The sequence below is a fragment of the Trichogramma pretiosum genome, unplaced genomic scaffold (genome assembly GCF_000599845.2).
Source record: "Trichogramma pretiosum strain Unisexual culture from Peru unplaced genomic scaffold, Tpre_2.0 scaffold134, whole genome shotgun sequence".
Taxonomy (NCBI): domain Eukaryota; kingdom Metazoa; phylum Arthropoda; class Insecta; order Hymenoptera; family Trichogrammatidae; genus Trichogramma; species Trichogramma pretiosum.
The window spans coordinates 136,836-152,827 of NW_019640820.1; the positions used below are offsets into that span (position 1 = coordinate 136,836).

Consider the following 15,992-nt stretch of genomic DNA (forward strand, 5'->3'; position numbering starts at 1 on the left):
CTCAGTTATTCGGTCGACGTGAGCGCCGACACACGGCGCAAAGCAGACACGCGTGACGCGAAACACACACACACATATACACACAGCAACAACGACAACAACTTGTATAACTGCTGCTGCTGTTGCTCCGTTCTGCCATCGGAGGCTTGTATATATACCACTACTACTACTACTACTACTGCTGCCTACCTACCTGTGCACCGTGTGCTGCTGCTGATCTGTGCGCTATATCATAATATTAGTCAGTTGTACATTTACTGTATACGCAGTTGGACGTGTGTATCGTCTCTGTGTACCATTTGCATGTATACGATTTTTGCGCTCTTGCAAAAGTTGATAATTGAGAAAATTTAGAGAACGAGAGTTTTGTGCGCGAATCGAGTGCATTTATAATTGCTGTTTTTGCCTTATTTTTACCTGTGTGCGCGAGGTGATCTGTTTGTTTTGAGCTCGACGCTGTTAACCAAAAAAAAAAAGAGGAAGAAGGTTCGCGCGAGTGTAACCGAAGATACAAGGTGCTGTGCGCCGCGAGTCTCGTCGACTCCGTTTTTGGTCGCTGCAATTTTTCTTTGTTTATTTTTTTTTTTTTCACGAACACCTGTTTACCCGTGAGTGCTGTGTGCAACGCGCACTCGGTCCTCCATAACCTCACCGCCTGTGTGCAGTGCTCCGTGTTGTGTTGTGGGAGTCTCGCGGGTGCACTTTTGTGCTTTGGCACACACGGTGTGTCTGCGCTAAAAACGTCGCTGGACGCAAAGGGGAGGAAAAAAAATACAGGAGTTATACTGTAACACAATGCAGCGGATGAGCGCTGCCGCCACCGCCGGCAGCTGAGCACAGCGACAGGTGTTTTTTTTTTTGTTGGTGTTTTGTTTTTTGACTCACGAGCGACTTTCTCCGTTCGCTGTAATAGGGTATACTCGTCTTTCTTTGTGTACATCTCGTGTGTACCATAATACAGCGAAGTGTAAATAAGCGAATACCTCTCCGACGATGCTCCAGAAAAGGAGTCGTCGCGGTGGGCGATCGCTACTACTGTCGTGAGAGGAGAGAATTTCGCGCGCACGGGGTTGTGTTTTTTTATAATACTCGCGAAAGAAAGAAAGATATTCAGAAAAGGTGCTGCGCGCGACCAAAAGAGGGTGAAGAGAGAGAGAGAGAGAGTGAATAATCGTGCTCGCTCGTGCCGACTGCATGCGGGCGACGACGATGCGGATTATCAGCCACAGACGACAGATACCCTCGAAGACGAAGGGCGAAGAAGAAGAAGAGCGAGTCGCCGCTGCTGCTGTTGCTGCCGCTGCTTCTCCTCAGCTGCTGGGCTATGAGCGCTGACAATGGCGACGAGTCCTTGGTAAATATTTATATATATCAATTTATTCCATAAAGTCTTGGAGGGCACCTTCTCTTTCTCTATACGCATCTTATCGTTGAACGACGAAACCATTGAATATACCTATCCCGCTGAAATTATGCGTATGTAGCTGCTCTGCTCCGACTGCAGAAAAGTCTCTCGCGGTAGCGACGACGACGACGACCGCGAGGTTCGTGCTCCGTAGCATGCGTACATATATATACACCTCTCACTTGGCCGCTCTTTTATCCCATGCGTTTATACGTACGTGTATGAGAGCCTTTTCTCTTTTTCATTGACTGTTTGCCTTGAGAAATATACGCGCGCGGCGTATTACGTGCCGCTGCTTTACCTTTTATATATTATATATATGCTTTGCGTCGCTTCTCTCATTATATACACTTATAGCTCGTGGAAAAAAAAGACTAGTAGTATAGCCTCTCCTCGTCGTCGTCTTGGCTCTATGCAACATCATATGCATGATGCATACTTATGCTACTTTAGGCTCGGAGCTGCTGAGGCCCCATCATCGTGATCGTTCGTTCGTTGCAAAATACGCGCGCGAGCGCCAATAATAATACAAGACATCCGCGCGAGGACGACGATATTACAGATATATGCAACCGCGATTATACACTACTCCTTTTTCGAGCTGACGTACAATATCGTTATAAAATGATGATACGAGATTGTACGTGAGTGTGGTAATGGTTGGTATATATATATCTCGCGCACGTGTGCGAAAACTCCACTACCATACGCGACGTGAAGAATTCATTTGACATGTTTACTTACGTGAATCAGCTGGTGGTGCCCGAGCGATGGAGTATATAATAGACGAATATTCGCACGCGCGCGAGTCAGCTCCAATTATGTTCCGAGAAGTGTATGTACGCGAGATTCGACGGAGCGAGAGTAGCCGTGTACATGGGTGTGTGTTTACATTTTTCGAATCTACTCGACTGTTCGAAAAAATAGAGCACAGATTGGCGGTGTAGCTTTTTTAGACACGCTGATTGCATATATACAAGGAAGTATATGATATATTACTCGAGAGGTGAGCGGCGCGTCGCGATCTTTCGCGAATTATACTCTCGAGTCTTGGGTAATGTTGAATATTTTATTTTTGTACGTTCATATATATTGTTATTTTTGTGTTGTGACGCGCTGAGAGATGTGCAGCGACGTGCATATATGGGTTTATGTAACATCATATATTATTGTCAGGTGCACACGTTGCTTTTGCTACTGTTGCTGCTGCAGCAGCTATATACTACTGTACGACGTCGGCAACTTGTAACTTACGACTTTTGCTGTATGAGTAGGAGAAAAATAAAAATGTAATACTCGCGCAACTGCTGACTATATGTCGCATAAGCCGACGGTACACGAATGTTGGTCCTCGAATTTTCAAGCGTGAAATTGGCGGATCGGTAGGATTTTCCTTTCGAGAAAATTTGACTCCTCTTTACGCGGTGAAATCATTTTCGAGAGTATTTGCGTGAAACATGCCGTGTCAATAGCCGATTTTGAATCGTTGGACTTTCACGATGCCGAGCTTGACTTTGTTGCTGTGCGTGGCTTTCGTGAAAAATTAATATTCCTCTCGATTTCGTCGTTTCACTTTTTTTTTCTTGGCTTCGCTAAAATCGAGGCAATTATTTTCAATATACTCCTCGATTCGGTAAAATTTGTAATTTAAAATTAAAAATAAACAGACATTTTTTAAATTTCTATACAGCATAAATAGCAAGATAACATGGCCTTTATTGCACGATACATGAAACTTTCCAAGGATTCAACTACGAATCATAATTAAATATCATTTATGACCAAAAGTTACATTGCGTCTGCTGTAAAATAAATTCATCCGACGAGCATAAAAGTTAAAAGAAATTTTCTTGATATCTCAATTTTACTAGTGAGTTTTTTTTCCACTGCGAAAAATTTGTCTCGCCAATTAATTTAAGCTATATAACGAACGTTTATAAATAGCATTGGTTTAACGTACAAACTCAAAGTCGCTAAACATACAGCGAACTCGTCGCAAAAAGAAACAATTAGTAATGTCAGAGAATACGAAAAGAAACGGAAACATACATGATATGTGTGATAATATAGTTATCATAAAAAATCTGGAGTATATGAGTACTCACCTCTGTCACAAATATTCTGTACTTTCGAATTGTCTAGTTTTTTTACTTCTCGTCTCCGAACGATAATGTTTAGTCTTACGAAAGATAAAAATGGATTGAGTATCGTAAAAGAATCGAACGCATGAGCTTTTTTTTGAGCGACAATAAACTTGTTTTAAAACACGTGTAAATAGAAATTACTCATGACTAAACATGATAAGGGGGCACGCGAAGATAATTGTTGGTAATCGGTATCACGAACAGAAAGACTTTTAGACTTTAGCTTTGAGATGTTTCTTCAGGTTGGCAGGATGTCTTTTAGAAAATTATTATTCTTTTTTTTAATGGAGTCATTATAAGGTCGTTCAATCCTTATTCGCAATAATTGTCACGTGAATGGATCTTAATCGATCGATTTTTTAAATGCAAAAAAATACGATGAATCATATGCATCGGCTAAATTTAGCAACTTTAGTAATTTCGCATAATTTATGAATTTCTCGAACAAGAATTAAACGAAAAATGTTTTAAAGTTATTTCAAGATTGTCGTATCGGAGTTGCCATACACCGATGACTTTCAGCATCGAATGTCAAAATAATCTTAATCTACTCGCCCACGCACGGAATTAAATCACTTGAATTTTTTTCAGCCTCTCTCGGTATTGGTACCTGCAAGAGTAAAAAACAACACATCTATCGAGTCAATTAAAAGTACCAAAGTTAAATCTTCATCGAGGATGATTGTTCGCTCGATATCGAATAAAAAAAGAAAATTGCCCACAACGAACGATCATCATAGCTTTATATGCATAATAAACATGCGCTGAGTAGCGTCCGGATGAAATCGGCAAAGTGCAATTACCTTGAATCACCTTGGTTCGCTTTGTAATGCTATTCTCTCTCGTGGACATTCGTAGAATACAGCATATATATATGTAGCCGCGCGTGTGTATGTATGATACAGCCGACGCCCATTTCTCTGTATATACGACATCGGTTATAATAGTTATTAAAACTATACGCGAGATCGGTAATTTCGCCGCTTCCTTCTTCTATTTTTTTTTCCTTCTTTCTTTCTCGCTGCCCGCCGATTGAATAGGTACTCGATTAAACCGACAATTAAAATACACGACATATCCCACATCTGTGTTACACGTACAGCACTGGACATTTTTTTATTCGTTTGTTTACATTAACGTCGATAATTTTTTTTTTTTTCATCGCGAATTTTTCAAGCACCACAGAGCCAGGAAAAGTAGGTTACACGCTCGGTTGCATAGTAAGGCTTATAGATACCTCGAGATGTGTGCGTATTATATAGTGGCACACGTGGTGCTAAGTGAGAGCAAAGCCGCGTGCGCGCGCGGGGATATATACATACACATTCTTCGAACGCGTTCTCTATAACGAAAGAAGGCAAATAGTTTAGTCGTCGTCACGGATGCCGCACCGGAGAACAACTCTTTTCTCGATTTGTATATCAGTGGCGCGTCTTTTTTTCGAGCCTCGTGCACGCGTATTATATAAGTGTGATAACGCGAGTGCGTGCGAGGCTGATGCAAACCCCCGAGGATAATCGCGCGTTGTGTTACGGCACATGTAGAACAATTTTCGTCGGTTGAAATCGGGTGTCGTCGGGATGCACGTTAACAATTTTTCGTGATTACATCCTTGGTAGAAATGCTGAACCTTAATAATGGACTATCGACCAAAAATAACTATTTACAATGTTTCAAATTGTTGTTGACGATTTTGCTGTTACAATTATGTGTCAAATATTTAATTCATCTTAAATACCCTGAAAATGATAATTTAATTGTGTCAAACAATTGTGACCACTTTTCGATCGCTTCAAATACAAAATAATATTTCAAGCTTCCACCGCTAGATGGTGAGTACCTTTATCTTTGAACCTGCAAGTAGCAAAGTAAAAATAAGTGTATAACCAGGAACTTCGCGTTACTTTATTATCTTGTCTTTGTCTCGCCATGGATACATATGTCCAGTTCCACCGAGCAAAAGTATCCATAAGAACAATTTCTCGCTCTAATAACTTTTCTTTCTTTCGGTATGTAAATAAACAGTCGTATACGTCAGATATTCAAAGTTAAAACTCTGCAGCTGCGTTTGGAATGTTTTGATGGAGCTATAAATGTAAACCAAAACGTTTCGCTCGCATCATTAGTCAGCTGGTACGACATACAAAAGAAGAAAAAAAAGTTGTTGCCCTCAAAATCTGACGCATCCGCGCTCCCGCGTTGTGCGCTCTAATTGATGCTGCGTGTCTCTTGCTAAAACGTCAACGAAGACGACGCTAATTTGAGCCTCGAGCTCTCGATTCGTGCACGAGCATAATGAACGATCTCCGCTCGCGTTGGCGATCTTACACGCCGATATTTTAATTTCATAATTCGAAATTAGACGTCGATGTCTGTGTAATTACGTCTAGACGTGTCAACTTATCATTTCGATGGCTCGATTCGTGCTCGTGCGAAGAACGTTGCTCGTGCACATGCCTTTGAGTGAGAAATGGATGTAACTATATATGAACTTTTACTCGATTTCCCAGCACCCACGTATCGCTCGCGTCTTTTTTAATTGGATCAGATTTTCTCACCTGATTGTGCTAAAAGTACTAAAAGTGCATAAAAAGTATGTAGCGTAGCGTAGGCAGCTCCTGTGGACCTCAGCCGTGTGGGAACAGCAGCGAAAAAAAAATACTTGCCAGTATCAAATTCGCTTTTTCCTCTCGAGAGGTTCTTAACTCCTCGAAGCCGCTGCCGCCGCCATGTGGCTAGTACATAGAGAGAGAGAGAGAGAGAGAGAGAGAGAGAGAGAGACGAGCTATCAATGAGCGTCCATTCAGCAATTTCTTTTCTTTTTTTTCTGTCACTAGTGCACAAACGAGGTCAAGACGTTAGCCGCAGCGAAGCGGGTCAGAGAAACAGGAATGGACGCACTCGATGTCGAGTGTGTGTCTGTGTGTTTTTTTTTTACGGACCGCTCCGCGCGCGTTCGCGATTTTCACGAGCGCGAGCGTATCCTGCAGATGTGCCGCCAGATGTTCGCTTATGTTTAGAAACAAAAAATAACTTATCTACATTTAAAGCGAAGTAAAATTAATTAGACTATTAAAATTATGAAGGGAATTCTCATTATGTAATTTTAATTATGAATTTTAAATAAGAAATTAATTAGATAATAACTATAAAAATGCAATCATAAAACTAATTGCAGAAAATTTTTTGTTTAAAGATTTTTTTTTTATTATACGGTCATTCTGTTTAAGTATATTTAAATTATTCATAAAAAACATGTTTTTTTGTAACTAATGCAAGCACGTAAAGGAATTTTTTAACGTCTTCGATGATTTTATGCAATTAGAAAAATTTTAACAAACGATTAAAAAATTCACATCTCAAAATATCTAACATACTAAAATAATAATTAAAGTACGTAAAACTTACTTAAAGTTGTTGCCTACATTGTAAACAACTTTAAGTCGAATGCAGGCTCAATGTAAAATTAGGTATGAAAATTGCAGTAATCTATACTGAGTTTTATTGAAAGTACATTTACATAAAACCATTGTTAAAAATCAATGTATAAGTACTAATTTATTTTTTAATGAACTTTTTTAATAACGAAAATGCATGAAATTGTAATCACACGACCAATCATGAAGCTTCTAAACTGCTCACTGCTGAAAACCTCACTATTTTTATAAGATAGGATTGATGCCAGAATCCAACACCAGATGGCGAGTACCTTTGTCTGTAAATCTGCAAGTGGCAAAGTAAAGATAATTGTATTAGAGCAAGCTTTTGAAAGCATATAAATAAGTTTTGCACAGAAAAGAAACCATACAGATGTATACAATGTACAGCACGCATTTCGCACGCCGTAGGCAACGTCATGGAATGCTTTTCTCTCGATCGGTAACGCATTAGATTCTTTCTTCGCGGCTACATGACGGCACGGAGAGTCGGCCCGTCCGAAGGACGTCTGCACATTCACACTCGACATTCAGGCCGAATACATATATACGAGCGATTGCGAAGCTACTGCTGCTGTTATTTTCCCTGATTTCCTGCGCGTGAGTTGTGTATCACCTGTTCGGCTATACACAGACACAACGCATGCGTACTTAAGTATACTGCGAATGCCTTTCTTCTCATCTCGGCTGCGAGCTAGGAATATACAAACTCTATACGCTCGAGCTCGTATGCTAGACGTATAACGATAGTTAAAGCCGTGAGAAGTCGCGAGCACGTGATATTACATACAACCGAGGCTATTATACGGGACTCGACGATGCACCGGAACATTATTAATATATCCTTTGGCATAATGAAAAAACTCTTCATTCAAGACCTGATAATATAGTCGAACGGACGAGCCACGCTCGATATTCGAAAACACTCGTCGTTAATCCCAATTAGATCGGTGATCTCCGATAACAATATCCTCGATGTATGACTCGTGCACCGATCGAAATAAAAAAAATCACACTCGTAACGATAATCGATGGCGCACACGCCTATCCTTTCATTTTTCCTTTTTTTTATATACACATCCGACGTGTATCGAAGCTCGTTACTTCGTTGCCGCGAGCCGCAACTTCCGTCTATTATACAGCTCCTCGTCGTGTAAGGAAGTTTCGCGATATAGCTGTGTGTGTGTGTGTGTGTGTGTGTATTATAGTATTATTGCCTCGTGACGAGCTCGCGTCATCAAATTTAGCGCCTCTCGAAATGATTACGAAGCTCCTCATGCGACCCGAGCGAGCTCGAGCTACCCACGTTGATTAACTGTCTCGTGCGATGCTATATTATAGACGTATAACGCGCACCTCATTACTTGCAATGATTGGCCGTCCACCCTTGACTTTATAGTGGTTTTCGAGTGGTGGATTCTCTGGTACGAACGATATTTCGCGGTTTATCGAGCTTCTTTGTGGATATCGATGCTCTGTTTTGATTTTGAAATTCTTTGCCAGTCCGCTATAGTAGGTAACGATACAACTTCGCATTTTGCCTAAGAATCCTCGAGAAGTTTTCATGGAAATGAACCTTATAAATTTTCATAAATATTTTCGTTCTTTTGCAGAGTTCGGGAAATTCATTTCAACGTTAAAAGCTCAACATTTTATTTAATTACTACAAAATTCAATAAAATCACACTGTCATGACAGTTGAGAAAACTATTTGTTATTATGATTAGTTCGTAATCAAAACGGAGAAGAGATTTTCAGCCACGGGCAGTAAAAGTAGGTTAAATTCTTCTGTTAGGATTGCACATCAAGCATCGAAACGAAAGTAGTGAAAGTCGAGCTTACATGTACCATGTTTCGAGTTGATTTAATTATTCATTTACTCCTTTTACTTTCGGCCGCGTATATTCATAACGTAAATGTTCATTTATTCCCCTTGATAAATTGCGCGAGATCCCAAGGTTTTGTGAACAATAAACTTTCTCGGGGAATGCATAAACTAGAAGAATATTTTGAAAGACGCGCGAGAAATATTAAAAGAGCATAATATTTATGACTTTTTCTACAACAGTTCAAAGATTCGAGGATAGACAGTTTCTATTCAATCCTATCGAAATAATCTGCATTTAATGTCGATTGAGGTGAGGATGAAGTTTGGAAAACTTTTTTCTTCGATAAAAAGTAAGTAAATAGCATATTTCTCTATGAAAAAGCTCTGCTGTGGACTCAAAAATTCGCACTTTGTACTTTTCATGAAATTCGTGTAATCATTTTTAAGGCTCAAAAATGGCATAGTATTTCTTTTTGCAAATCTCGCAATAGAAGTTTGAAAAATTCATCAGCTTTCGTTTCATCGACCAGTCGTCGACGACTGCGGGACTAACCTCGCTCATTTCGTAAATTCTTTATCTCCATTCGTAGTGACGTTAACCTACGAGCGCAATGACGTCGCGTCGTCATCATCCCGTTCGTGTGGTGTACGTCAAAAACTTACCGCACGCGCAATGGACTATTAAGTCGCAGTGGACTATTATACTGTGTAACTCTTACAGCTGGAGAGGCTCTTGCGTTTATTATATTGTATTTTGCAATTCACGTTGTACTTTTTGCTATTCAGTAACTATAATGTGTATGCGGTGGATGAAGGTCGCGAATCCGATCGTCTGTTCGGAGCTCTTTCATTGTTTTGCAGTTCAAGTAGCTATAATATCCTCACGCCTTTTTGAGCATTGACATCAGGGATTTCCGATGATGTTTTATATACTGACGAAGATGTATAATAAATAATGACTCGTAAAAATATTTACAATCCCTTGATTGATAACTCACGATTGATTAAAATTGAATTAAAAAACTAGATTTTTCAATATTTATATATCGATATAAGGAAATTGATGAATTTATCTTAATCTTTTATTATAGTACAGTACCTTCACTATTTGACTTCATTATCGACTTTGCGGTCTTTTACAACAAAAGCGTTTCTTCCTTTCTTCGAGCTTTATCGATACGGTTCATTTTTCCTCGCCACGCGTGTAACGTCTTTTCATCCGGTCGTTACCGCGCTGTGATTTGCGAGTCTAATGCCACATACCGCGCGCGCCGCGAGAATTAAGGATCACAAGTATGTTAACACACTGCGCCGGCATCAATGTGGAATATGTTAAACGGCAATTATTACGGTGGTCTATGACCTTTCGAATATGTAACATTCCGTTACGCTGATATATTGTGCTACAGCAGCGAATATATGCAGAGTAATTTATGCGCGTTACGAGCTTCACGGTTGCTTATAGCGTATACACGTGTATTAATACATTACTCTTGCAACTGTTGTTGTCGCAATCGCGTTCGCGCGTTTGACGTCAATCCTTATAGGCTCACTTTGTAACGCGTTCTGTGATCGAGTTTAGGAGAAAAAAAAACAGATTGGAGAAGAGATCTTGCATCAAGACTTCAAAATCGTCGATGAAATTTCAATTTTTTCGTTGTAAGTAAATCGATTCGGGAATTTATTTTTTATTGTTGGATACTCTTAGAGTCGACGATCTACATGCAAGATGCGCCTAGCCTGCTGCACGCATACAGATTCGATCGTTTCAAAATGATTAGATGGAAAAATTGCCTTAGTCATTTTTCAAATTGATTTCACTGTAGTTTGTTATTAGTTAGATAAGTAAAGGACGAGCAGTCGCTCATCGCGAAGATGGTCGAATGCAATATGCCGCATCATCGAGTCCTCGTAAAGTAGCTTCAATTAATACAACTCGAGCCGCAGGAGAAATGTTGCGAGTAAAGAAATTTTCTTGCCAATGTTTCGACAGGAATATTTATAGATGAGAGAGCGCATGTGCTTCTCAGGACTCGTTCGACTTTGGAAAGCGTGTGGCCAAAGTATGCGAAACACCGCACTGATTTCATTTGCAGTTGCGGATAGTTTAATCATAATTTACTCACGATAACCGAAGCAACGATTAATCACTGATTTTTCAAGCAACACTTTTTGTCAGACTGGAGGTGTTTTTTATTCACACTTATTGTCAAGTTTGAGGATAAAATATGCCTCGATGAGAAACAGTAAAAAACGTGTCTATGCGAACAATTTCCGGGTATGCGCTGTACGTAGCGATCGATACTCAACGAACTTACACTTGTCACTGTGCGTTCATTCGCTTATATTATTACATTTTACCTCTGTTAAAAATGTTTACTTTGAAATTAATGTAAAAGTGAACTTCTTTTATGTAGATATAATCGCAGTATTCCAAGAAACTGATCAACACTTTTTACAAAGAAAGACTTGACTTCTTGATGTGAAACATCTTTATTTAAACGTTTTTTTTTACTTTGCTATTTGTAGGTTTACTGATTAAGGGTACTCGCCATCTAGTGGTTGAAGCTGACTTTAATTATAATTGAATTTCCACAAATATTTCTTACAATTAATGCGAAATCTGAGTCAGTATAGGGCGTTTTCAGATTGTCACGAAGTGGTCACTTTACCGACCAGCTGATTTGCCTGGAGGAACAACAAACCGCGCGCCCCTATACTTCCCGTGTTAAATTAGCTTGTTAAAAGTACTTGTAATTAGTTTATAATCAAGTAAAAAAATAAACAAAAAATATCTGGAGAAAGCCAAAATCCTCGTGTATCGAAATATCGAAGCGGTTTTTAATTAAAGTCTTTAGTTTGTAAATAAAAAAATATTGAAATTTCAGTTTTTTTTGTCTGAAATATTGTCAATAATCTCTATTAAAATGGTTATTAAATTTGCTTTTTCGGGTTGCAATACAAAATCTCAAGCGGGGAAGTTATTATTCTTTCAAATGATCAACGAAAAACTAAGAAAGAAGCGTAATTCCGAAAAATTATGAAAATCATCTCGCAATCGTCTTCCAACCCAAGTCTGCTATTGGTGGAAAGATAATATTCTTAATTGTTTATGTGTAAAAAGACACTAGTTTTATATTCAAAGGGTCGTGTAAAAGTACTTTAAATTAAATCAGTACAGTTTAACTGTACTTGAATAATTGATAATTCAGCATTAATCATTGAACTCTAATGTAAAATAGTGTTTTTTTATCAACCATAAGTCTACTGTTTTCATTTTTATTTTGTCAATGAAAAATTTGAAAATTATCAATGCCATCGGCAAAGTTAAATTTAAAGTAATTTTGTTCATTCATTCGTAGGATTTTTGTTAAACAAGCCTCGAGTGTATGTTTATTACTCAAAGTCCATTAAAAGTTGCATTCGTGTAAATTTTCATGCAGTGTACACTTTGAAGTCAATCGTTAAGTTCGAAATTAATTTAGCCGATATATCGCGTCCACACGAGTCCCTTGATACATCGCATTGACCGTGACCCTACATAATACTTTCGTATATCAATTACAAATTGCCAATTGCCCTCGAATTCTCGGAAACATCCTACGGCGTTGACAAACTTCCAAGGCGTGGAGCGTGGTGGATAAAATTAGTCATGCTCTTGTGATTGTCAGTTGTTGATTAAATATTTTATTGTTCATCGAAAATTCGTGCATCGTATGTTTTGTTGTATCGATCGAGTTTTGTTAGTACGAGCGAGCTCACGAGCGATGTCAGCATCGGACGCTTTCCTACGACGTGAAGCGCGACGTGCCGATAAAGTCGAGTTCTACCTTTATCGCCATTGTTTTAGTTTATAATAAATCCTCTCGCCTTCAAAAAAAAACTTCATTCATACATATGTGAACGATTGCAAAAAAGTTGAGTCTTAAAACTTTCAAATTTTCAATAAAAAAAAAAAAAAAAAAGTAAAAAACAAATTCCTCTTTCACGAAACAAGTCAAAGTGGAACTATAGATTTACTCTTATATCAATTTTCATGCAAAGTTTTTATTTATAGTACATGTAAAAGCGCAGCAGCTGCATAGAAGCTCGCAATTTGTCGAGCTTCAGAAGCCGATTGAAAATAAAATTTCTATTTACGTTTATATAGCTGGATATTAAAAGTTGGATAATTGCATTGATTTTCATTCAACTTTGAGCCGCCAACACACTGCACAACTGCAGTGTATATGGGCGAGGATCGCTGTATGTGTCGTGTGCTTGCAGCGATGAATTTGCGTTGGTGTAGCGCGCGTCACGCTCGATATCGAAATTTCTCCTCTCCTTTTCTTCCCTTCTCTTTTATTAGTGCACGAAAACGCGTCGAGTTGAAAACTAATCGAGAAAAATGGGTATCGTACGTAAGCGATATATTCGTACGTCACTTATCGGGGATATATTACAATTATAGCGCGGGCCGCGTGGGTATACGCGAATCGAATTAAATTTTGAAGTATATAATTAAATAATCAAAGATTCTATACCCATGTGGATAAAAAATTAAATGACATGTGTAAAACCGATAAGCATCGGCATCGAGGCGATGTTACAAGATTATAATCATTAAAATTCAATATTTTCACAAACTTATCTGAAGTTATAAAAAAAAAAAAGAAGAAATAATCGCTCAACTCGTCGCAATTGTAAACGTCTCTCTTTATTTGTACATTACAGGCCTTGGCGAGTACATTGTTTCGCTATATATTTATATATCAATTAAATATTCCATTGTTCAACCCGCGAGCGGCATCGGTTCGAATATGTAGGACGCGTTACATTTTTTATACTTGAAAAGTTTCTCGCGCGTCGACAAATAGCCGGCAGCTGTGGACGCCCTCGAAGTACAAAACGTCGTCGTCGGGCAACACATACGGCAATTATTTCATGCTCCAGGACGCGTCTAGCGCAGAGACTTAGTGGGAGAAGGAAGAGAGAAGGTCGGTCCAAAAAGGGAAGAAGCTCAGCCTGGCTACGCAGGGGGTCTCACATATACAACATGTATATTACGCGTCGCATGTGCTCTCGACACCCGCGGGTGCGTGTATGTATGTATGTATCGTGCACTCGAGACGCTGCTGCGCATAGTATACACATAATGTAGGCCTATACACACGTATGCACTCGCGCCTCGAATGCATGTGTAATACGTATACAACGCTGTGTACGGCCTTATCGACTAAGGCGGCTCGGCCGGCAGTGCGCCCGGCTGTTCTCCCCTACTACTACTCGTCTCTCTCGTCAACGCAACTCTCTGCGCTCGTGCCTCGTCGACGACCCTCGCTGCTGCTGCTGTACATACAGCACACACACACACACACACACACACACACACACAGATAGAACAGAGAGAGAGAGAGAGAGAGAGAGAGCCTGTGGAGCGAGAGACTCTACTACCGCCTCTCCGGTGCGAATATATATCATAAAAGAAGTTTCAGTCGCGACTGAAACGTTAACGCGCGCACGCCGCCTCTCTTTTTATCGTCGCGCGTGCAGCAGTGCAGTGCAGTTCGGTGTGCGTGTGTTTTTTTAAGCGCGAGCGTCGCCTTTTAAATCTTTACACGAAGGCTCTGGACTGTGTGCCCGGCGTGCGACGACGATGATGCCCTGCCGCACGGCCTGCCGCGATTCATAATATTACGTAGTAGTGCAAGAGTGTCAAGTGTTTTCTTGTCACGTGAGTGTATAATAAAAAGCTCGAGTGCTCGGCAAAAAGTATATTAGCGTATACAAAAATTTACACCGTGACTTGGGCTGTCGATGCGTGGGTGTAATATAACGTCTGATTCACAGTAATGTAAACAGACGGTGTTCGGTGTTTTCTCAATAATAGGTAAACCTCGAACGCGCGACAGCTTACTTTTATATATATGTCGCGTTGACGAGTACTCTATTAGTACGTCTCGAGGAGCGTCAACGACGACGTCTACGAGCTCTTGCTTTTTTCAATTAACAATTGGAGATTTATTTTTATTTATATAAAAAAAAAACGAGGATGAACCATGCCACGCGCGAAAGATTCTTGGTGAATTTCGATAAAGGTTTATGTTATTTTCGTTGTTGTTTCGTTTTTTTAAATTCTCCCGAGACTAACACGCTCGAGGTGTCTCGTTTTATATGGCGAGCCTCGTGGAGTCGTATAATACATAAAATATGTGAATATTTTTTTAACGCACAAAGCGAGTCGCATGATAATTATCATAAAAGAGCTATAATATAGGTAAACAACTGAGTGTGTGTGTGTATCTCGAATATTCGAATAACAAAATGACGAAAAAAAGAACACGATTGATTGGTCTAGACGTGCATCGATGAATAAATGATCGTCCTTTACACATTCAAACGTGTGCACCGCGTGTACATTATAACAAAGCTTTCTTCGGTCGCTTTATTCGAAAAATTAATTTGCAATATGGACAGCTGATACTTATTCCGGCGAAACTTATTACACCATTATGCTTTAAAATATTCATAAGCATTCCGCGAGATCGCCGCGTATTTCCAATGTTTGTACAAAGAGAGAACGGCGCAGCACTTTCTCGGTAAATCGATTGCAGTTTTTTTTTTTCAACTTTTTCTCCTTTTTTTCCTATTAAACTCACGACTCACGATGCATTTTCCGGGCATTGATCATTACACGCGGTTTAAATTTGTTTTCACTCGCGAGCTGCTGCTGTATATGGACGCGAGGATCTGGCGGCTACTGTGTGCAGCTTTTTCGTACGTGCGCGCGTTGTCGGAAATCATAATAAAATTGATTAATCGGCAGGCCTTTCGATTCTTCGAGATATGTACTCGCTGTATACGTGTGTATAAGATTTCGTATTCTCTATTTTTCAACGCAGCGCGGAAAATAATAATAATCGTTGCGTTTTATCTCTGTGTCATCACGTGACGTTGCGGCGCAATGTTACATTGATAATATATAATATAATAAGAAAAAAAAAAAAAATAAGCGCGCCGCGGTTGTATATATTGATTCATGTGATTATTTCAACCTTCGGCTCGGCTCGGTGCAAAGCAATAGAACAAAAAGGAGGAGAAAAAAACAGCCCAAGACAATTACCATGTACATAAATTTTTTTCTCTCTCGCGCTCTCTGTGTCTCTCCTTTTCCTTGAAATCTTCTTTGTGCATAGCGA

The 15,992-nt window shown here is 39.5% G+C and overlaps 1 protein-coding gene across 1 annotated transcript in view; it reads left to right on the top strand.

The window, feature by feature from the left end:
- The first annotated feature begins 258 nt into the window (after nt 1–258).
- The window catches only part of LOC106654016 (ral guanine nucleotide dissociation stimulator), a 33,195-nt gene continuing 17,461 nt past the window's right edge, over nt 259–15,992 (top strand). Inside the window, exon 1 of the mRNA XM_014373705.1 lies at nt 259–1,354. Coding sequence (XP_014229191.1) covers nt 1,325–1,354 — 30 coding nt within the window. The 5' untranslated portion in view covers nt 259–1,324. The remainder of the gene's footprint in view (nt 1,355–15,992) is intronic.